At 56.8% G+C, this 21,040-nt stretch overlaps 10 protein-coding genes across 10 annotated transcripts; 5 read left to right on the top strand and 5 right to left on the bottom strand.

The window, feature by feature from the left end:
• Nucleotides 1-4,831: 4,831 nt before the first annotated feature.
• On the top strand, nt 4,832-5,308 carry M421DRAFT_2437 (uncharacterized protein; the record flags this gene model as incomplete). The annotated part of the gene is made up of 1 exon (XM_033588521.1): nt 4,832-5,308. One exon carries the CDS (start codon nt 4,832-4,834, stop codon nt 5,306-5,308), a length of 477 nt encoding a protein of 158 aa, XP_033452060.1.
• Nucleotides 5,309-5,823: 515 nt separating this feature from the next.
• Nucleotides 5,824-6,156, bottom strand: M421DRAFT_2436 (uncharacterized protein; the record flags this gene model as incomplete). Its single annotated transcript, XM_033588518.1, has 2 exons — nt 5,824-5,911; nt 5,954-6,156. 2 exons carry the CDS (start codon nt 6,154-6,156, stop codon nt 5,824-5,826), a joined length of 291 nt encoding a protein of 96 aa, XP_033452059.1.
• A 316-nt stretch (nt 6,157-6,472) lies between these two features.
• On the bottom strand, nt 6,473-7,683 carry M421DRAFT_417559 (DDE-domain-containing protein). Its single transcript, XM_033591512.1, has 3 exons — nt 7,626-7,683; nt 6,874-7,561; nt 6,473-6,798 (listed from the first exon to the last, which is right to left on the bottom strand). Exons 2-3 carry the CDS (start codon nt 7,281-7,283, stop codon nt 6,540-6,542), a joined length of 669 nt encoding a protein of 222 aa, XP_033452058.1. The 5' UTR covers nt 7,284-7,561; nt 7,626-7,683; the 3' UTR covers nt 6,473-6,539.
• Nucleotides 7,270-8,165, bottom strand: M421DRAFT_417557 (uncharacterized protein; the record flags this gene model as incomplete). Its single annotated transcript, XM_033591511.1, has 1 exon — nt 7,270-8,165. Exon 1 carries the CDS (start codon nt 7,872-7,874, stop codon nt 7,671-7,673), a length of 204 nt encoding a protein of 67 aa, XP_033452056.1. The 5' UTR covers nt 7,875-8,165.
• On the bottom strand, nt 7,878-8,039 carry M421DRAFT_27377 (uncharacterized protein; the record flags this gene model as incomplete). The annotated part of the gene is made up of 1 exon (XM_033588825.1): nt 7,878-8,039. A coding segment is annotated over one exon (162 nt), but the record flags the coding sequence as incomplete, so codon positions are not given.
• Nucleotides 8,166-9,188: 1,023 nt separating the features above from the next.
• Nucleotides 9,189-9,980, top strand: M421DRAFT_55453 (uncharacterized protein; the record flags this gene model as incomplete). The annotated part of the gene is made up of 2 exons (XM_033595306.1): nt 9,189-9,612; nt 9,658-9,980. Coding segments are annotated over 2 exons (747 nt in total), but the record flags the coding sequence as incomplete, so codon positions are not given.
• A 318-nt stretch (nt 9,981-10,298) lies between these two features.
• M421DRAFT_417555 (uncharacterized protein) lies at nt 10,299-13,067 on the top strand. The gene is made up of 4 exons (XM_033591510.1): nt 10,299-10,676; nt 10,727-10,825; nt 10,892-11,468; nt 11,520-13,067. The coding sequence occupies exons 1-4, from the start codon at nt 10,434-10,436 to the stop codon at nt 12,650-12,652; spliced, it is 2,052 nt and encodes a 683-aa protein (XP_033452054.1). The 5' UTR covers nt 10,299-10,433; the 3' UTR covers nt 12,653-13,067.
• Nucleotides 12,674-15,822, bottom strand: M421DRAFT_417554 (uncharacterized protein). The gene is made up of 2 exons (XM_033591509.1): nt 13,023-15,822; nt 12,674-12,992 (listed from the first exon to the last, which is right to left on the bottom strand). Exons 1-2 carry the CDS (start codon nt 15,793-15,795, stop codon nt 12,889-12,891), a joined length of 2,877 nt encoding a protein of 958 aa, XP_033452053.1. The 5' UTR covers nt 15,796-15,822; the 3' UTR covers nt 12,674-12,888.
• Nucleotides 15,823-16,081: 259 nt separating this feature from the next.
• Nucleotides 16,082-16,874, top strand: M421DRAFT_55885 (snare-like protein; the record flags this gene model as incomplete). Its single annotated transcript, XM_033595340.1, has 5 exons — nt 16,082-16,268; nt 16,318-16,444; nt 16,494-16,535; nt 16,584-16,629; nt 16,677-16,874. The coding sequence occupies 5 exons, from the start codon at nt 16,082-16,084 to the stop codon at nt 16,872-16,874; spliced, it is 600 nt and encodes a 199-aa protein (XP_033452052.1).
• A 351-nt stretch (nt 16,875-17,225) lies between these two features.
• M421DRAFT_417552 (uncharacterized protein) lies at nt 17,226-21,032 on the top strand. Its single transcript, XM_033591508.1, has 3 exons — nt 17,226-17,346; nt 17,398-17,466; nt 17,522-21,032. The coding sequence occupies exons 1-3, from the start codon at nt 17,314-17,316 to the stop codon at nt 20,777-20,779; spliced, it is 3,360 nt and encodes a 1,119-aa protein (XP_033452051.1). The 5' UTR covers nt 17,226-17,313; the 3' UTR covers nt 20,780-21,032.
• The last annotated feature ends 8 nt before the right edge of the window (nt 21,033-21,040 follow it).

The following is a 21,040-nucleotide window of genomic DNA, read 5'->3' as shown; positions in this document are numbered from 1 at the left end:
CGCGCTGGAGGCCCATCTCTGTCCCTTGCCTGCTATTCTTGGCTACAGAGCAGCAGGATTGTCTGGTTTCTGTCTTCTTTCAGGCAGTTCTTCAGTGTGCTTACTCATGTCGAGATCTCATGGGCACAAATTCCGTTCGGAAGAATAGCCTAGTATGGATAGGGTGATTAAAAGTTGGCGTCAGGGCCGAAACCTGTACTCGAGCGAGATATTTCTGTTTAGAATAAGTTCGTTGGTCAACAACCCCTGTACGTGTGTACAGAGTGACAACGACAAATCGCAGGGGCTCCCTACACTGAAGGAATTTTGAGCAACAATGGAGACGAGCATGGTGGTGGCAACAGCAAATGAAAGAGTAGTAATGATAGTGCCCACGGAAGCGTCAATGGAGCGAGGTGTTAAATTAGAGTGGGAAACGACATAGTGGTTGTAGCAGTGGACGTCAGAGCTGCACAGAATATCGATGCTGGGGCATCATTAGACATTGTCGTCTGCCTCTTTGCTCGCACATCTTACCGGGATTGGGTAGTCATTCCGAGTGTTGGGTGCCTCGAACGACATTACGCTTGTAACCATCAAGCGTCGTAGTCACGAGGCATGTAGTCATACCTGAGGCAGCTGCGTAACGCCTTATACTTGCCTTGTAGTTGTCTCTCATGTGGGTGAAGCAGATTGGACACTGTGCATGTTCGCTCAGTTGTGTCACAGTGGCTCGTGGTCGACGTCAAAGCAGACAGGATCAGTGGTCTGTTTAGTACGCAGCCGCGTGAACACTGCTACTGCAGGACAGCTTTATCAGCTGTATCCGTTCGAACCTCGGTCAATCCGGATTGACTTCAGAGTTAGGGGCATAGCAAGACCCCCTCAACAAGGCGAGACAACCGCAGTGCCACGTAAAGTGGCGATACACAGCAAATCGCGGCCCTTCGGGTTTTCGCTTCCGCGAAACATCATGGGGCTGCAGGAGACCCTAGCTAAGACAAGTAACTCGGCGATGGGTCTTTTCGCTAATCGTAAATGCGCTCGATCTGGGTTCCTTTTGATCTCTTACGGCCCGATTGCATGATATATTGCTGTCCATCAGCAATTGACACTCCAAATGGGCATACCTTCGAGTCTTTGTGGTGAGAATTGCACGGACTGTTACTGGAAACTTCGAGGTACCTTTCAGCGGGGTGATGAGGCGTAGCCATTGTATTGGAAGGATGTCGCGTGCGCTGCCGAACTGCGGTTTGTGCTGCGCTGTGCGACGCGCACTCGTCAATGCTTCGAGACACTTCCGCATTGAATAGCCCGAGACTGTGTTCACTGTGACAAGGCGGCGTTCCCGATACCATGGGTTTATGAAGCTGAGATGCCGAACGTGGAAGGCACGCAGATCGAATCTGTACTCTTGTACTGAGACCCGCGCCTTTGTAGACTTGCTGCTAGGAAGCATTTGTCGAAAGCAAGTTACTCGAGATGTGTACCGATCTTTGGTGCTTAGCGTTATGTGTTTGGCGACCTGTCGCCTCGCTTATCTCAGCATCCTTCGTGGAGCTTGACCAGGAATGTCATGATGTATGTAACCGGCTTCGCGTTTCGAAGAATCAAATGCCTGATCTTGTCATTCGATGGTGCGGTATTTCTGAGCGAAGAACGTTATTATGATCCGCGTTAGTGCCGCGCAAATCGATTCAGGGTTCATTAAGACCAGTACATACTTGAGCGTGATGAAACATCTAGAACGTGGTTTGACGCGAAGATGCTGCAGGTGACTCGAATAAGAAGCTTGAAGTGGGACACGAGGGGGACGTCGGCGAGGTTGCTGACGCACGAAGCTGGTTGACAGTAGCAAAAAGTAATACTCGAGGTGACGACCCCTGTCGTTGTGGAGACGGATTGCAACTTTCCCGCTGTACGGTACCGGCAGTGCGCTCCGCTTCCGCAGAAACACATGTGTATCCACATGTCCAGGGATATGAGATCTTGCAACCCCCTGTAAGATCGTGTGCGGGCGGCAAATAAGAAGGCCCCAAAACATGCCCTTGGTCAAATCCTTGTCTAAAGTAAAGATCTTGCAGCTAAAGCAGTGCGGGCGTCGAGGTGACGGCCACTTGTGTCCGGCGCACTCGGACGCATTGACCTGCAATTGCAAGACTGAGAAAGGCACTGAAACATGTCATTGGATGCTGCGGCTCCTGCGTGGGATGTTTGCACGGCTCCTACTTTTGATCGCCCCGCTGCACGCGCGGGAAAGGTCGCCGACTGTTGCTATCTTCATGAAGGTCAGCAAACGATGCAGGATCGTTGACACATAGGACCGAAACATCGAGAGAACTTGAGGGCCGAGGTCAGGCGGCGTGCGACTGAAGATTGTTGGAAAACGTCTTCTTGTGCACATTCTGATGAGTGTGTGTAACAACGCTCGTGTCGCCTGGGCCGGCTTCACAGAGATCCGGTGCTGCCAGTGACTCTTGATGAAAAGACGTTGTCTGCCGGACAATACAGCAACGTTGGCGCTGTCTGCCGTCAGGTCCGAGTTTTGATAGGTATCTGCACGTAACCGTTCAGTGGGCTAGGGTCGGCACGTAAATAGCGTAGGATTGCGTAGATGAGATTGCGGAGTTGTTCGGCGATGGTGGCTCATCGCCGCCAGATGGAAAGCGCCAGGGTCGACTGGATCAACATGCACAGGACTCATTTGAGATCAGAATCGTGGCTGTCCACGCGGCAGCAGAAGAGATTGTGCCTGTATGCTTTTGATGTAGGGCGGTTTACTTTCAGAACCAATCAATCATCGACCCGGTAGAGGCTGCATGCGTTGTACAGGATCCCCTGGAATTACCCGAGCCCGGCAGTCGGTATTGGTGGCAGATTTGGTGAACGTGATACCATGACGATGCTTTGGGACCCGCCAGATATGTGGTCGCTGCTCAGATCGGCAATCGCGCAGCCACAGCTGCAAGATGATCGGGCGCCTGTACGAAGAGAGACTTGGCCCAAGCCGCCTAATGGGGCGGCGTTGCAAAGCGGCAACGCTTCACCGACGCTTGGGGGGGAGCAGGGACAACCAGGGCAGTGGCCCGCCATCTGATTCATCCAGGATGCTGGTCTGAACAGAAGCATGTGTAGGATCTGTCAGAATACGGAGAATGATGCGGAAGCCAATAGCGGGAGGCGGCGCGCCCTGGAAACTGCTGCAACCCATACCCGGACGGGCAAGAGCACTCCTCCTGCCTGCAATTTGGAGAGCGTGTATAAGACGGCCTACTTACCAGCTCCATTATGACCACCCATCTGCATCAAGCATCGCGCCGTCCAAAGGTTGAAAAGCATTGGCTCCCCACGCATAAGCCACTGAGACATCTTCCACCTTCCACCACTCGTGGTCCACAACATTCAAGAAGTTCTTCGTCCATTTAGGTGCATTGGGTGTTGAGCTTATCAAGATACATCGTTCGAAGGTACGTCGAGGTAGTCCGTGTCCGTGTCCGTGTATAGGCCGTTTACTGCTTGCGTCGCTGTCGATAAGCAAGCGAGTCGGCGGATCGCAGAGGCTGCAAGCACGAGCACGCTGTCCCAGGGCAGGCGTAACTAATATACTGACAGACAATCAGACACCACTCTACCAAAGTCTCCTGCACCTTCAAGTAGAGCTGAAGGAGCGCAGCCTATCATCTTCAGGACCGAACTCGCATGACCTTTCCTTCCTTTCACGTCATTCAACAGCCGTTGCTGTGATTACTGTTGCGTTTCCGAGGCTGCAGCATCTGCAAGATCTTGTGCGACAATCGGAAAGTAAACGCGAATCCGATCAACTCGAGCAGCAAAAGGAAATCCTAGTACATTGGTGAAACGCACAACGTAAAGTGGGGTGTGACGACAGAAGGTAAGCACATCAATCTCGCTTCAGCCCGTTCCTGCCTTGTCATCCTTGTTCCCCACATGGCCTGCGGGTCAGCACACACGAATCACGACCCTTCATCTTCGCTTCCATGATGAACCACATCGTACTCGATACGCTTTCAATGGCATCCCCTGCTTCGCCCCGACGGCTCTTTCTTTGAAGGATGTCACGAGCATGAGAAGGAGACAGTCAAGCACGGAAGCCCGCGGATGAGCTCGGTCGTGCCTGCCGCCTTGTGGGGGCAGATGGGAGCATAGGGAGCATCACCTCCGACTTGACCTCTCTGATCAGCCGTCTTGCACCTCAAAGCCATCAGCAGCACCATCGACGGGGTTGAAATTTGTTGTCGCCGACCGCGACTTGACTGCTCTCAGCCTGCATGACTCGCAGGCCGACTCTCATTTCCAGTTTCTGTGCCTTTGACGTCTTACCCATCTTATCGCACTAAGGCACGAATCATTTCGGCGTTCGCACCTTCCATTTCTAGCTTCTCGGTCGTTTGGATCTTGTTCATTCAAATCTTGTGTTCTCCCACGCAGACGATAGCATTCACTGACTTGTTGCAAGCTTGCCCGTTGGTACATGCAAAGAGGCCAAGCACGCGGGCGACGAAGATATTCAATATCCAGCCGGAACGTACCGACTAGGCGGACTCGATCCAATTTACCTCCCACTTCTCAAGAGCAATCGAATCCGATTGGGACTTCTGCGCAACCTCAACGAGCTCCGTCGTTGCTTCGAAGATCGGCCCGCATAGCCGAGTCGTCTCAAGGGACTACTAGCACCACTCAGCAATCGACCACATCCACCGGACCAATGGCTGACGTTGCAAGACGCTCTGCGCTAGGAAGCCGATCAGTCCAGTCAAGACACCACAGTAGCGCGGCTCGCACATCAGGACGATCAAGGTCAGGCCACTATTCGAATAATATCCAGTACGCCATGGACTTTATAGTTCAACCTCCTCGTACAGCACGTACTGGCTACACAATACCAGGGACAGTTATTGTACGCCTACGAACGACCAACACTGACCCTGACTACGCTGCCGCCGACTCGCCCAACCTGATGGCCGTCGTCGCCCTTGTTCCTGGTCCAAATTCTACCGCATCAACAGATCCCCACGTATTGAACTCACTCTTGGGTGGTCAACGCATCGCCTCAATACATCCTTTTGCAGATGACGAAGCGGACGGCTCAATTGCTTCCATGGACATGGCGGGCCCTCAAGGCGTCGGTTACATGAGCTTCCCAGGTCTTGCCGTTCATCAAGTTGGTATTTTCCGATTACGCATTACCCTACTTCGCACTGCCGATGGAGCATCGATACAGGTCGTCGACAGCAACCCCTTCGTTGTCCAGACGAACAGCAGTACCAGTAGCCGCGCGTCTCACAACGGAAAGTACTACTCATCTTAGTGCAATATTGTCTGTGCAAAGACTGAGGATGTCGCACGGGTGGATGCTGTCACGGTCTTCGGATCTGTTAGGTGGCATTTGTACAATTTGTGTGCAGTATGAGTTTTGCTGTACATGTTAGACGGAGTATTTTCGGTCAGGTTCCAGTTGAAAGCTTTGCAGTTCTTTGCGGTCATCAATGCCAGCAGATTGCATGAGGGGGCGCTCTCGGCGCAACGGATACATGGCCATGGGTCTGCATTTACATGCCTGAAGGTATCACCATATTCTTACAGTCAGTAGCACGGTATCCCTTATCAGTAGCTCAATGATGAGTTCAGTCCAAAATGAGCCTCCCCAGTGTACTCATTCTCTGAAATGATATGTAACCTGGCGTCAGGTGGCGTCAGAGACCGCCGAGTAGGCCCACCTTCAGATTTTTTCAATCTAGTCGAATTTGATAATTGCCGCATGTCATTGACAGGTTTACGCGCTCCACAGGGTATCAGGAGATGAGGATTGGAAAAGAGTCGAAATCAGAGCTTGTTCAGCAGACATTTCGCACCAGACTGGTCCCCTTTGTCGAGGTACCCGCAGATACGTTCATCAGGATTCCACTTCCTTCTGATATCCATCAGCCTCCTTCCATGTTCTTCGCTCTAATACTTGGTGTTTCTGATTTGAAAGTCGGAATCACCCAAGTATTGGCCGACTGTATGTGGCTGCATCCTGTTCATGACACTCGACACCCAGGATTGGCACTTTTTGTCGCCCTCTTCTGTCTCCCATACCGAGTATATGTCGAGATAGTGATCGTTTTGTATCGACAGCGCCATGTCGGGCAGCTTCTTGCGAGAGGTCGGTGCCATCGCGAACCACAGAGAAAATGACTTGCGGCTGGGCAGCGTTATGAATTTCTCTGCTAGAACACTTGCAACATCTGCATCGTAGTCTGGGGTGATTGACGTGACCCAGTTCAAAGCGATTTTAAACATCGACTTCGGGAAGATGTAGGCAGACGAGCGAATGTGTGTCGGAAGTGGTTTGGTCTGAAGATGGAATCTGGTGACAATCACCGGAAAGCCGGAGCCGGCTCCACGGGCCGCCCAGAACAGGTCTTCGTTCTCCGTCTCGCTGCAGTGCAGTTGCTGACCACTTGCAGTCACTACGTCTAAGCTCAGCCATATACTTTCCGGCCACCCACCTAAAGCAGCCACACAGTATAGAGTCGTGATTTTCTTAACAACAACGATTACCTTTGCCACTGTGTACACATAGAATTTAGAGTACAAGCTACTGCAGCAGCTGCAGCCTTTTCTGCTTCTTTTTCTGCTGAAGTGCTTGCCTGTTGAGCCTGTAGAGCTGCTGCTCGGTCGATAGCAGCCTGTATACTCTCAACGTTGCTGAATTGCTCATTTGGATTAACTTGAACCCGCTCTCTCGTACGAGTAATCTTATAGTGATCTAGTTGATATTTGAGTTGTTGATTCTCAGCCTTGAGCTGGGCAGCTCTAGTATTTGCCTCCGCAATAGCCTTGCCTGCCTTACCAAGAACTATCCGGGTGCTTCGTGAGAGAGATTATGACAACAGCAACTGCTGCTGGGCCTTGTATAGAGCTTGTGAGCTCTGAGGGGTGCTGAAGACTTGTTCTGATGTAGTCAAGGCCTGAATAGCTGCTAGTGGAGTAACTGGCCGGCCAGTTACTTTGGATGAGAGCAGTACTAGATTTGGGTTGAATGGGCAAAGGCCAGCAGCGCGCCAACCTGCTCTTATAACTCGCTCTGATAGAGCTTCTTCTCTTGCCTTGTTATATGACACAACAAAGCGCTCCTTCTTGATAGGTGCTGCGTCATCAAGGACAGAGAGAGCTCGGATCTCATTGCGATAGCGTGTTTTAAGAACAGAGAAAGGAGCAAGATCTAGAGGCTGCAGCAGGTATGATGCATGAGCTGGGAGATACAGGAGGTGTATCTTGTTAAGCTTGCAGAACCACATAAATTCGATAGGTGTATGAGAGCCATGGCCATCAAGAAGGAGCAGTCAATAGCCACCAGAGGATGGTGAAGTATTTGGTATAAAAATACGCTGTAGCCATTCACAGCCGATTGAGTTGGACGTCCAGCCATTCTCTGACGTGGTATAGAGCCAATTTAGTGTGCCTTGGGTTGGGAACCAAGTAGATTGTAGATGCTTACCTTTGAAGATAACTAGGCATTGAAGCTTGATGCTGGTGGCTAAGATTGTCTCCAAAGTTGATACCCACTCGCGATCCTCTGGAGACTTAATATAAGCCTTCTTCTTTATAGAGCTTGTGGACACCTGGGCATTAGTACATACCCCTAGTGCAACTCCAGTCTCGTCCATATTCCACATATCTTTATACTATATTCCTAGCTCAATTCTTGTTTGCTCAAACAGCCCAAGGAAGGCCTTAGTAGTATTGTAGTTAGCTGCTGTAGTCCTTGCGCTCTCAATTGTCTGGTCAACAACAGATGTGACGCGTGGGTTACGGGCGATGAAATAGGGTATCCATAGTTGCCCAAGAGGCTCGTAGTCGCCGTTCATGTGTAGGATGCGGGCTGACATCTCTCGTACGCGAGAGTCCTCTTCAAGTATCCAATCAATTAGAAAGGCCTCTTGTTCTGGAGTTAATCGCTGTTGATTTGAGTGAGCTATCGTGTGTGGTTGTTGACCTGCCCGTCGGCCTTGCAACGTTGATCGCGCAACGCCGTGCCAACAAGCGGCTACTCGCTCGCTCTTAAAAACACCAGAATTAAGATCTGCAATAGCATCTTGTATTGCAAATTCCTTAGTGTCCATATGGAGAGCGTGGTGGTGATAATATAGTTGATTAAAGCAGGGTGACGCGTTGTGGTGGGGTGGCCGGAAAGTATATGGCCGAGCTTATAGCTTTGACATACTGAAATGCCCAACCCCAGCTCTGTGAGGTATGTTAGGATATGTTGAGCAGAGTAGCAGCGCAAAGAACCTTACCCTGCAGACCCATCCCATTCCACCTTGAAGACGGAATCCCCCGAGTCCCACGTCAGGACAATGTCCACCAGGGAACATCAATCCTCTTTCCCTCAACAGAGTATTGAGCTGGGTTCCTGTTGTGCTTGGAGACACTTTTACAATGGCTGTTGCCTCGTCGAGGTCGATCTGCTTATAATTGCGCAAATCTAACAAGATGACGTTGTCACGGACGCTCCACGCAGCCCAAGAGTGGCCACCAGAGCGTACTGAGATGCGAAGATCCCTCCGCTGTGCAATCTGCACTGCCTGCTGGATGTGATCCTCCTTCTCAGCTTCAAGCACAGCAACACGGTATCGATTTGGGCGACGGTGGTTGAAGACGCGTCCGACGCGTGCACGCTCGTGCTCTTCATTCGTGGAGTCACTCCTACAGATGATTGGTAGAGTGTTCGATCCGCCCATAACTAATATATGTGTCTCGTCTTGGTCGGCTGTGCGAAAGGAATAAGTTTGTGGTTCGTTCGTCTCAGCGAAGAATCCTACGAGGACGAACTGTGAACGTTAGACATACAAAGATCGTCTATATACTTTCAGATACGCGTCGCGGTCTGAAAGTGGGGAAAATTGAGAGCGGCTGATCTAGGTGGACCACATTCCCGAGCTTGCAGCGGCCGTTGATGTACGCACAGTATCAGCTGTGCGACGTCGAAATTGCTCGACAATCATCATATAGTCTTTAACACCCTTCCTTTGATTCCTTTCCGTTATACAGAGTCTGCAGGATGCCAGAACAGACCCTCCAGGACAAGGTTGCCATCGTAAGCGGTTCCAGCTCAGGCATCGGTGCTGAAATCGGCCGTGAACTCGCCTCGAGAGGCGCAAATGTTGTGCTGAACTATTCATACCGTCTCTAGCCTTCGACTCTTCTCCGGCGTATATACCAAAGAGTCGTTGTGGAAGCGCTTCGTCCGCTCGCTGGTATTCATCATGCTGCCACAGGTCTTATGGACTACGCTCGTCATGTCAGGAACGATTGGCTTTCTCGTCGCCATTACATCCAACTTCGCCCCAGCCTTCGAAGCAGCGTACGGCTTCAAGCCATGGCGGTCTGGAATCTGCTTCATCGCGGCCCTGATCGGAGCTTTCATCGGCATTTTCGCAGGGGGCCACTTCTCTGACTGGATCGCCGACAGACAAACACAGCGCAACGGAGGCGTTTGTGAGCCCGAAATGCGCTTACCCGCCGTTCTCGTCAGCGTCGTCACAGCGCCTCTTGCCCTCGTCCTGTACGGCGTGGGCATTCAACACAAGCTGCACTGGATGTGTCCGATAATTGCGCTCGCACTGAGTAAGTTTTTCTGCCAGGTCAATCGAACAAGGCTAACAACGCCAGTCAACTTCTCCATAGTCCAAGCGACCAATTTCTCGCTCGTGTACACGGTCGACTGCTACCGACCCGTAGCCGGCGAGATTGTCGTCACGCAGATGGCATGGAGGTCTGTATTCGGCTTCCTGTTGTCTTTCTACACCAACCCATGGGTAAACAAGTCGGGATACCTCAACGCCTACGGCGCCATGGCGGGGATTTCCGGCGGCCTCATCATTCTGGGAGTGCCGTTCTTCATCTGGGGTGCGAGAATCAGGAGCGCGACGTGGAACTGGGGTGTCTTTCGCAAGTTGGTGCATTGGGACGCGGATCGCGAGGTTGGTGAGTGAGAAGCGCGGCTGCATGGGTTGCGGGAAATTGCGATGCCGTAGTAGTGCCGCTGTGGCTGTAGCTTCGAATGCATGCAAGGCTTCTGCACCTTGACTTTTCGGCGGCTTTTGCCTCGCGCGAAACAGCTACCTAAGCTGATAGAGACACGAAAAGAAGACGCTCGACGTCGTCGCTCGCCATGGCACGCGCGTGGAGATGGCCGACGTCGCTAGCTGCCAATGAGGAAGGTCCGCTTTGCCACCAAGCTTTCCGCTAGCGGCAGCAACGGCTTGTCGTTTAGCTTGTCGATGCTTATCACACTCCTATCATCATCCGCAGCTGATCGCACGTGTGAGTGGTAGCTTGCTGCCGTGCGTTTCTAGACGTTGAGCGTCCTTGACATGGGTCGACGGGTATAAATGGCTCCCTGAGCCGCCCGCCTGGGTCCATCACCCTTGCTTCCAGACTGCAAGATGCGGCTCCAGAGGCTCAGCGTTGTTGCTTCGGCCATTGCGACGGCGGCTGCTTGCGGTGGCGAGCACAGCTGCTACGGGCCGCTGAGGGACGATGTGGTGTTGACGCGCAATGTCAGGCGGATGCAGCCTGAAGCAAGCAATGCCACTACGAGCCCCAGAGCGCCTCTCGAATGGGGCCAGATCAACTTCCTGCATACAACTGACACCCATGGCTGGCTTGAGGGGCACATCAAGGAACAGGTAAGACGGTGCAGGCTGCTGCATGTGTGGATGGGGCTGATATTTTGCAGAATTATGGCGCGGACTGGGGTGACTTTGTGAGCTTCACACGGCACATGAAGCAGAAGGCGAACAAGCTCGGCGTAGACCTGTTGCTTGTTGACACTGGTGTAAGTCCGCGAGCATCGATTCGAATGATTGTATGTTTCCCATTGAGCGTCGCTGACGGCTTCTAGGATCTTCACGACGGCGCTGGGCTCTCTGACGCAACGTCACCGAACGGCCTGGTCTCGAACCCTATCTTTGAGAACGTCGACTACGACCTCCTGACCATTGGCAACCATGAGCTTTATGTCACAGAGATTGCCTACGAGACGTTTAGCAACTTTTCAAAGGTGTATGGAGACAAGTATCTCACCAGCAACGTGCAGATCAAGAACCCCTCTACGGGGGAGTTCGAGTACATTGGCGCGCCGTACCGGTACTTCACCACGGAGCGGGGCCTGAAGGTTATGGCGTTTGGCGTCCTCTTCGACTTTACCGGCAACAGCAATGTTTCCAAGGTCATCAAGGCAGCTGATCTGGTCAAGGAGCAGTGGTTCCTCGATGCCGTCAACTACAAGGATCCGATTGACTTATTCGTCCTCACCGGTCACAACCCAGTCCGGTTCAACGAATCAAGTAGCTCTTTCGACACTGTTTTCAGCGCCATCCGCAGCCAGAGGCCGGACACGCCCATCCAGGGCTTTGGCGGGCACACTCACATCCGCGACTTTGCCGTATGGGACAACAAAGCCACCGCGCTCGAGTCTGGTAAGCTGCGATGTATCTTTGCATGGCATCAGGCGTGCTAACTGGGCACAGGGCGCTACTGCGAGACTCTGGGATGGCTGGCTATGTCCGGTCTCAACTCGACAGCCAAGAAGGTCAAGAAGAATCCAAAGGGTGTGCCGAACCCCACGCGAATCGCAGTCCCCGCTCGCAGCACCGGGACCGCAAGCGCGAATGCATCGATATCCACATCGACCTCCCCGTCCAATCTGCGCTACGCCCGTCGCTACCTGGACTGGAACCGGCAGACATTCGCCTACCACGCCAAGGGCAGCCAGGACATGAACGCATTCGGCACGCCCAAGGGCGCTGCGGTCTCGAGCGAGATCACGGCCGACCGCGCCAAGCTGAACCTCACCAGTGTGTACGGCTGCGCGCCGCAGACATACTGCCAGTACTGCAAACCCTTCGGTACCGACGGCAACATCTTCCAGCTGCTGCAGACAGCGCTGTCGACAGTAGTCGTGAATGAGACACGCAAGGACACACCGCGTCTAATCATCATCAACACGGGCAGCATCCGCTTCGACCTGCCCAAAGGTCCCTTCACATACGACGACTCCTTCATCGTATCCCCCTTCTCCGACGCATTCCAATTCCTCCCAGACGTGCCCTACGCCCAAGCCGCCAAAGTCCTGCCCATCCTCAACGCTGGCGCCTTCCAGAAACGCGATCTCCAGACCTCAGACTTCGGCTTCAGCAACACCCTCGTCGACGGCGCAGGCTGCATCGACCCGCCGCTGACACACCCGTACGCAGGCGCAACGCGGCGGTCGACGCAAGGCGGACGGCTACTGCGGCGGCAGTCGACGGCGCTCACACCGGGGTACACAACTGTGGACGACTTTGGCGCCGACGGGGACGACACGCCACACACCGCCATCCCAGCGTACACCCAGCCCAACGACTTGCAAGCCAACGCCTCCTTCCCCGCCGACGGATCGGCGCCTGCGACCGTGGATCTGGTGTTTCTCGATTTCATCGCGAGCTATGTTGTCAACGCGCTGAACAGCGCTGAGGTCGGCGGGGATGTGTCGCTGGGGCAGGTGGGTTATTACATGGACAAGACGTTCACGACGAATAGCTATCTGCCTGCGTACGCCAAGGTCGCGTGGCAGGAGAACGTGGATGATTGTCCGGTGGGTGAGGGGATTGGGTTTGCGTGAGCGGGTGCGTGGGGGTGGGGCGGACGGTGGATGGTGGGGCGGACGGTGGATGGTGGGTGTAGAGTACGAGAAGGCGAATAGAGGTTGTCAAGGCGGTCTCGTCTCAGCTCATTTCACCTCATCGCATGTCGCGTGACCGTAGGACGCAGATGTTTGGTATTGTACAGATGTTACACGGCTCTATTTTACATGGGGTCTTGGGTATCGTTTGACGCGGAATTGTGCAATGGTATCGCTCACGACGATGTCGACGGCGCGGCATCGGCGTCGGCGGTCTTGGACTGTGACTGTGACGCCGCCGCAGACTTGTCAACAGACGCCGCCGCAGACTCGTCACCAGGCTTCTTGTCACCAGACTTCTTGTCACCAGGCTTCTTGTCACCAGGCTTCTTGTCACCAGGCTTCCCGTCACCAGGCTTCTCGTCACCAGGCTTCCCGTCACCAGGCTTCCCGTCACCGTATGCCTCGAAGCTGGCCTGCTTCGCGGGCGCAGGTCTGTACTTGTCGTAGCCGGCGACCTTTGAGATGCGGAGTGCGCTTTTGGTGACCCAGCGGCTCGTCGACGGATCGCGGGCCATGGGCTCGAAGACGTCGGCGGGCGTCTCCGAGGCAGCCTTGCGGATGGCAAAGTTCTTGGTGACGTGTTTGTGGATCTTGCGCTCGGTGGCGCGGTCCTTGAACTCGTCGACGCGGTTGTGGAACGCGGGCGTGCCGTCGTCGACGGTGCTCTTGAACTTGCGGAAGAGCTGGCCGGGCGTGTGGCGCGGGTCGGCGGCGCGCAGCTGCTTGATGCGGGCGCGCAGCTCGGCGGCGTCTTTGGCGGGCGTGAGCTTCGGGAAGGAGAGCGTCTCGGGTATGTCCCTGGGGGCTACGCGCTGGACAATGGCCATTTCGATGACGTCTTTCTTGGACTGTGCGTGGGCGCGCGCGAAGCTCATCATCTCGTGGACGCTGACCCAGTTGCGGAAGCGCAGCTCGTCGAGTGGGATGCCGGTGGTGCTGAGCGCTGGTGCGATGGCCTGGGCACTGGGGCTGGGAGCTGGAGGCTGGACACTGGGGCCGGAAGCTGGAGGCTGGACACTGGGGCCGGAAGCTGGAGGCTGGACACTGGGGCCGGAAGCTGGAGGCTGGGCACTGGGGCCGGAAGCCGGAGCCTGGGCTGCAGGCTGGTAGGGGTCGGTGGTGAGCTCGTCGTAGACGGTGCGGAGATCCTGTTCGGTGCCTAGCGAGGGCTGCGAGGGGTCAATGTGCATGTGGAAAGGCGACTTGTCGAGGCTGAGCGGTTGCCCGGACATGAGCACTGCTCGTATGTTCTCCATCTGCCCCTGCACCATGTCGAGCTCGGATGTGAGCTGCTCCGGGGACATGAGCTCGAGTGACGATTGCGCGGCGCCGGGTTCTGGGCTGGAGGCTGCAGAGCGGGCGCGCTTCTCAACGGCAGCCGAGATGGCATGCGCCTGCTCGCTCAATTGCTCCTCGAAGAAGTGCACCAAGTCAGCGCGCCGGCAGGCTTTGGCAAAGGTGACCCAGTCGTTGTACGTGAGCTGGGACCCTTCCTTGTCAGCGGCAGCGACAATGACGTACCACAGGGCTCTGACGACGTCGCGATCCTTGATCTGGCCTGCTGCTGCAAGCACAGTCCTCCGCTCAACAGCGTAGAAGGTGATGCCGGCCGTGGTGGCGTCGTCGAGCGTCTGCTTGAACAGCTCGGGGGCTCGCAGTTTGCCGGCGAGGGAGATGAGGGGAACAAAGAGGGACGAGGAGAGCGACAGGCCAGACTGGATCAGGTCGGCCATGATGCGCTGACCGGTGACGGCGATGATGTTGCGCAGAGGCATCTCTTCGCCGGTGAAGTCCTGTCCAGGCGCCTTTTCCGGCAGCAGGAACTCCAACGCCTTGATCAACTCGCCAACGTGGATGCCTCTGAGCGGACCGCCGCACTGCTGGTAGGCGTGCAGGGCGTTGGCCATGGCACGCAGCAGCGTGAAGCGGACCTCGAGCGAGGGCGACTGCGTCATGGCGACGCGCAGCCGGTTCAGCACGCTCGTCACCTGGCCGCCGCTGAGCTGCACGCCCGAGCGGCAGGCGAGCATGTAGGCCGTGTAGGCTTCGAGCAGCGGGCGCTCGGCCACGAACATCTCAAACACGCGCTGGGCCGTCTGGGCCGGGTACAGACGCAGCACGGTGTCGAGGCCCAGGTACGCGCCGGTCCAGTCGTGGGCGCGCAGGCGGGCGGTGAGGATGCCCTGGAAGAGCGTGTTGGGCAGGCCGGCGATGTGGACGGGCTGGGTGCGGTCGGGGACGACGGCGTCGGGCGAGAAGTGGTAGGCGGCGAAGGTGCCCGGGTAGCGCTGCAGGCCGTCTTGGTAGAGGGCCTCGAGCTCGGGCAGGGCCGCCAGGTTGCCGCAGCTCAGCAGCTCGAGGGCCGCGCCGTAGGCGCCCTGGGAGCAGTGCGAGTCGTCCTGCACCCGCAGCCAGTCCCACAGGTCGCGGCCCTGGGCGAAGTGGCGGGCGTCCTTGTAGGCGCTCAGCAGGTGCACGTACGCAAAGTTGTGCGGGCGGATGCGGCGGTTCTGCACGTCGGCGACGAGCTGGGCGGCAAAGTGCAGCAGCGTCGACAGGCGCGACGAGTCCTTGCGGGCCGCGTCGCGCCGCACCGCCTCGTGCAGCGCCTGGCAGATGGCGTACGTCGCGCGGCTGTCGATGAGGCCCGCGTCGCGCGCGGGCTCGTACAGCGGCATGATGCGGTCCATGTCGCGGTCGCGCAGGCGCTGCTGCATGTCCAGGGCCAGCCCGACGACGGCCGGCGGCGTCTCAGTGCGCGGCCCGCTGCTGGTGCGGCGGGCGATGCGGTTCGCGAGCTGCTTCTCGCGCTTGCGCATCTCGAGGAAGTAGCTGCGCCCGCTCTTCTTGCCCCGGGCCGCGTTGTCGGCGCATTGTGGGGTGGTCGAGAGCGCCCGCTGCTGGGAGTGCTGGGGGTGCTGGGGGTGCTGGCGCTGGCGCTGCAGGGCGGTCGCGGGGACGGAGACGGGGACGCAGACGCAGACGGGGACGGAGACGGAGACGGCCAGCAGACGCGGCGCAAGGAACGGCGCAGACGGACATACGACGGCGGCGAGGGGGATGCGTGTCGCGGCGGGCATGGCTGCGGAGGCGCGTGGTGGTCGCGGCGAAGCATACACGCGGAACTTTTCATCCAGGTTCTCCAACCGACGCTGCTCCTCTGTGCTTGGCTGCCGCTCCTCCGTGCTTGGCTGCTGCTCCTCCGTGCTTGGCTGCTGCTCCTCCGTGATTGGCTGCTGCTCCGCGCGCGCGTCGAGCATCGCGCATCACTTCGCCTGGAGACAGCTTGCACGCCCCGCAACACAATCCGCCCCGACCGTCGCCCTGCACGCGCTCCCCCCGCCCTGTCGCCCTCCCGCCGCCGCCATGTCGCGCCCGCTCTCCCTCTTCAGCGTCCAGGCCATCCTGGTCCTCGCCATCGACGACGGCTCGCGCATCCTGACCAAGTACTACTCGAATCCCCACCCGCCGCAGGGCGCCCCGGCCGACTACCCCGGCCACATCGCCTACAAGACCGTCAAGGACCAAAAGGCCTTTGAGAAGGGGCTGCTGGGTGCGCCGCTCTGACCAAGACGCCCGACACTGCTCTGACGCCCCCACAGAGAAGACCGCCAAGCAGACTACCGACATCATCCTCTACGACCACAAGGTCGTCGTCTTCAAGATGGAGTCGGACGTGATGCTCTACGTCGTGGGCAGCGCCGAGGAGAATGAGGTGCTGCTGTACAGGTGCGGAGAGAGGAGGCCAGCGCCTCGCCTGTGGCTAACACGTGTGCAGCGTCGTCCTCGCCCTGCGGGACTCGCTCAACATCCTCCTGAAGTGAGCGCGCAGGCCCCACAGCCCCCTCCACCACTGACCCGTGCCCAGGAACTCGGTCGACAAGCGCACCGTCATTGAAAACTACGACCTCGTGGTACGTTCACACTCCACACTCTGCGTGCACAGCACTGACTCGCACAGTCCCTCGCCGTCGACGAGCTCGTCGACGACGGTATCATCCTCGAGACGGACCCCGTCATCGTCGCCTCGCGCGTCAGCAAGCCCCCCGCCCAGGACATGACCTCGATGAAGAACATCGACCTCTCCGAGCAGGGCCTGATGAACATGTGGGACTTTGGCAAGCGCCAGCTGGCCGAGAGGATACGACAGGGACTGTGATTGGCATGGGGAATTGGAATGGAATTCTGGACTGGGCATGGCGTTGCGGGCGTTCTCAATGCCAAGACAAGCATAGCAGTCATCATAGACCGGTACGACGCTGCTCGTTTGAAGCAGAGCAGTCCTTGCTGACTCTGGTTACAATAAAAGTTGGCTATCATCAGTCCGACCTGCTGGCTCTGATGGTACATTAAAAAGCTGGCTATCATCAGTCCGACCTGCTGACTCTGACAGTACAATTGAATCATCGACTTTATGTGTCGTCTGTGTCGTCTGTGTTGTCGTGTTGTTTGTGCTGTTTGTGCTGTTTGTACCACGATCTTCAGGCACTGCGATTGATCATGCCTTAGCGCGCCTGTCAACTTTGTCATTCGTCATTCGTCATTCGTCATTCGTCATTCGTCGTAGCACCCCGCCAGACTTTGCACACGACACAACCATGAAGCAGCGATTCTCGAGCCTAGACGTCAAGGTCTGCAGTAATCATACAACTACTCGTCGTCTTCTTCCCTGACACCTCCAGGTCATTGCGCACGAACTGTCCAAGACGCTGACGTCGTTGCGCGTCACCAACGTGTATGATCTCTCATCCGTATGCAACAACCCCTCCGTACAGCCAGCTGCACGCATCACTCACCACAACACAGCGCATCTTCCTGATCAAATTCCACAAGCCCGACCACCGCGAACAGCTGCTCATCGACTCGGGCTTCCGCTGCCATCTCACCGAATATGCCCGCACCACCGCCGCCGCGCCCTCGGCCTTTGTTGCCAAACTGCGCAGGTACCTGAAGACCAGGAGGGTCACCTCCGTCTCGCAAGTCGGCACCGATCGCATCCTCGAGTTCCAGTTCTCCGACGGCCTCTACCGGCTGTATCTCGAATTCTACGCCGGCGGCAACATCGTCCTGACCGATGGCGACCTGAACATCCTGGCGCTCCTGCGCAACGTCGAGGAGGGCGAAGAGCACGAGAAGCTCAGAGTGGGACTGCAGTACAACTTGTCCCTGCGACAGAACTACGGCGGCACCCCCAAACTCACAAAGGACCGCATCCGCCAGGGCCTGCAGAAGGCCGTCGACCGCCAGCAAGCGCAGCCCGAGGCCACTGGCAAAAAGCTCAAAAAGGCAGGAAAAGACGCGCTGAGGAAGGCACTGGCTACCTCCATCACCGAGTTGCCACCGCTGCTCGTCGACCACGCCCTCCACGTTGCAAAGTATGACTCGACACTGAAGCCAGAGCAAGTGCTTGCCGACGATGGACTTTTGGATCAGCTCTTGGCCGTCTTGCACGATGCCCTGAGGATAACAAAGGAGATCACCGAACCGGATCAGGTGAAGGGATACATTCTCGCCAAGCCCAACCCTGCAGCACCGAGCGCAGAAGAGGAGCGCTCCGGGAAGGGCAGGCTTCTGTACGATGACTTCCACCCTTTTCGACCTGCGCAATTTGAAAACACAGACATCGAGTTCCTCGAGTTTGACATGTTCGGCAAGGCTGTCGACGACTTCTTCTCATCCATCGAGGGCCAGAAGCTCGAGTCGAAGCTGCAAGAGCGCGAAGCACACGCAAAGAAGAAGCTGGAGAAGGCCCGCAAGGAGCACGAGGAGCGCATCGGTGGGCTTCAGAAGGCGCAAGAGCTGGACTTCCGCAAAGCCGAGGCCATCCTCGCCAACGTACACCGCGTCACTGAAGCGACAGATGCCATCAACGGCCTCATCACACAAGGAATGGACTGGGTCGACATTGGTCGCTTGATTGAGCGAGAGCAGACTGCAGGGAACCCTGTTGCTCAGCTGATCAAGCTGCCCCTGAAGCTGCAGGAGAACACCATCACGCTCCTTCTCGACGAGAACACCTGGTCAGAAGGGCAAGACGAGGAAGATGAGGGCAACAACACCAGCTCGGTAAGTGAAGACACCGACGATGAGGGCGGCAACAACAACGACAACAACAACAACGACGACGACAACAACAACAACAACAACAACAACAAGAAGAAAGCTGCGCCTGTCAAGGTAGCCGCACAGCCCAAGCTTTCCATCGACATCGACCTTGGTCTGTCAGCTTGGGCAAACTCGACCGAGTACTTTGATTCGAAAAAGACAGCTGCCAGCAAGGAAGAGCGCACACTGCAGGCGTCCGAGCGAGCGCTCAAGAGCCACGAGAAGAAGGTCGCCGAGGATCTCAAAAAGGGCCTGAAGCAGGAGAAGGAGGTGCTGCGGCCGGTGCGCAAGCAGCAGTGGTTCGAGAAGTTCATCTACTTCATCTCCTCTGATGGCTACCTTGTGCTTGGTGGAAAGGACGCCCAGCAAAACGAGATCATCTACCGGCGATACCTGCGCAAGGGCGATGTCTATGTCCACTCGGACCTGAAGGGCTCCATTCCCATGATCATCAAAAACAACCCCAACACGCCGGACGCGCCGATCCCACCCTCGACGTTGTCACAGGCAGGCAATCTGTCCGTCTGCACGTCAGAGGCATGGGACTCGAAAGCCGTCATGTCGGCGTGGTGGGTCCTTGCGGATCGTGTCACAAAGACTGGTCAGACTGGAGAGTTCCTGGCGCCTGGTGTCTTCAACATCACGGGCAAGAAAGAGTACCTGCCACCAGCTCAGCTTATCGTTGGTCTCGGTGTCATGTTCGAGATCAGCGAGGACAGCAAGGCTCGCCACCACAAGCACCGCGTGCAGGGTGGCGTTCTCGCACCCACAACCGCAGAGGAAGAAGCGAGGCTGGCACAGGAGAAGAAGGCAGACGAGGCAAACAAGGACGCGGACAGCGATGACGACGATGCTTTCCCGGATGCCAAGATGGCGTCTGATTCTGAGGAGGACTTTCCTGATGCGAAGATGGACGACTCAGACGAGAGCGATGCTGAGTCTGACGCCGATGCACCTGCAAACCCTCTGCAGTCCAAGACTGCTGACCAGAAGGCTGACTCCGAGGAGGAAGACGAGGACGTACCCTCGCCACAGAGCGAGACCGCTCCCAAGGACGAGAAGGGCAAGTCAGATAGCAAGTCCGGCATCCGCCACCTGTCGGCGCGCGAACGCCGTCTCATGAGGAAGGGACAGTCGCCCGATGCAACGCCTGGCTCAGCAGCCAACGAAAACGACGATGACGGCCACTCCGCCGGCGACGAATCGAAGCCTGCCACAAGAGCTCCGCCCACCGTGGCATCACAAGCTACAAAGAACAGCGCAGCACCCCTTCCCCGCGGCAAGCGTGGCAAAGCAAAGAAGCTCGCCACCAAATACGCCGCGCAGGACGAAGAAGACCGCGCCCTGGCGATGCGCCTCCTGGGCTCCAAATCGGGGCAAGTCGCCGCCGAAGACGCCGCGAACGAGGTCCGCAAAAAGGAAGAAGAAACGCAGGCCAACAAGCAGCGGCGCCGGGAGCAGCACCAGCGCGCCCAGGACAAGGGCAAAGCCGCCGAAGAAGCGCGGCGCGCGGCTCTCGACAACGACGACGAGGCCGAAGACGACGAGCAGCTCAAGACCAATCTGCTGAGTCTGGACGCTTTCACCGGCCGTCCGCTCCCCGGCGACACGCTCCTGAGCGCCATCCCCGTCGCGGCGCCCTGGGCCGCGCTCGCAACGTACAAGTACAAAGCCAAGATCCAGCCCGGGTCAACCAAGCGCGGCAAGGCGGTCAAGGAGATCCTGTCCATCTGGGACCACGCGGGCAAGGACCCCAAGGTGCTGGACAAGCACAGCGCGGACGTGGAGCGCATCTGGCCGCGCGAGATTGAGCTCGTGCGCGCGTGGAAGGAGACGGAGGTCGTCAGCGTGCTGCCCGTGGCCAAGGTGCGCGTCATGATCGCTGGCGGGCGTCGCGGAGCGGCGGCCGCTAAGGGTAAGAAGAGCGCGAGGGGGGGGAGGGGGAGTAAGAAGAAGTAGACAGTGAACATGTAAAGAAGTAGACAGTGAACATGTAAAGAAGTAGACGAGGCCGGGCTAAATGGACGTTGAGACTCACACACCTCGCTCGCCGATCGAACCTACAGCGCACCCTACCTCCTCGCCTGCACCCATGCCCATACACCCAGCTCCGTGCCTTGTGTGTCTCTTCGTTCTTCCTTCTTGCCCACGCACTTCCGCACTCCGCCAGCCCCCACCACGCCAAGTCACCTCCCGCACTTCTTCGTCCCCCCGAAACGC

Source organism: Didymella exigua, assembly GCF_010094145.1.
Source record: "Didymella exigua CBS 183.55 unplaced genomic scaffold M421scaffold_5, whole genome shotgun sequence".
NCBI lineage: Eukaryota > Fungi > Ascomycota > Dothideomycetes > Pleosporales > Didymellaceae > Didymella > Didymella exigua.
The sequence above is the reverse complement of the archived record's forward strand: the minus strand, read 5'-3'. Positions and strand labels throughout refer to the sequence as shown.

What these genes read in the sequence shown, in the direction of transcription:
- M421DRAFT_417559 (XM_033591512.1), bottom strand. Translation starts at nt 7,283, where the DNA reads ATGTGGTTCTGCAAGCTTAACAAGATACACCTCCTGTATCTCCCAGCT. An exon ending in GCCCAGCAGCAGTTGCTGTT is followed by an intron (nt 6,799 to 6,873) that starts GTCATAATCTCT and finishes GGCAAATACTAG; the next exon opens with AGCTGCCCAGCTCAAGGCTG.
- M421DRAFT_417555 (XM_033591510.1), top strand. Translation starts at nt 10,434, where the DNA reads ATGCGGCTCCAGAGGCTCAGCGTTGTTGCTTCGGCCATTGCGACGGCG. An exon ending in AGGGGCACATCAAGGAACAG is followed by an intron (nt 10,677 to 10,726) that starts GTAAGACGGTGC and finishes GATATTTTGCAG; the next exon opens with AATTATGGCGCGGACTGGGG. An exon ending in TGTTGCTTGTTGACACTGGT is followed by an intron (nt 10,826 to 10,891) that starts GTAAGTCCGCGA and finishes GACGGCTTCTAG; the next exon opens with GATCTTCACGACGGCGCTGG.
- M421DRAFT_417554 (XM_033591509.1), bottom strand. Translation starts at nt 15,795, where the DNA reads ATGCCCGCCGCGACACGCATCCCCCTCGCCGCCGTCGTATGTCCGTCT. An exon ending in GAAGCCTGGTGACAAGAAGC is followed by an intron (nt 12,993 to 13,022) that starts CTGGTGACAAGA and finishes GTGACAAGAAGC; the next exon opens with CTGGTGACGAGTCTGCGGCG.
- M421DRAFT_417552 (XM_033591508.1), top strand. Translation starts at nt 17,314, where the DNA reads ATGAAGCAGCGATTCTCGAGCCTAGACGTCAAG. An exon ending in TCTCGAGCCTAGACGTCAAG is followed by an intron (nt 17,347 to 17,397) that starts GTCTGCAGTAAT and finishes TGACACCTCCAG; the next exon opens with GTCATTGCGCACGAACTGTC. An exon ending in ACGTGTATGATCTCTCATCC is followed by an intron (nt 17,467 to 17,521) that starts GTATGCAACAAC and finishes ACCACAACACAG; the next exon opens with CGCATCTTCCTGATCAAATT.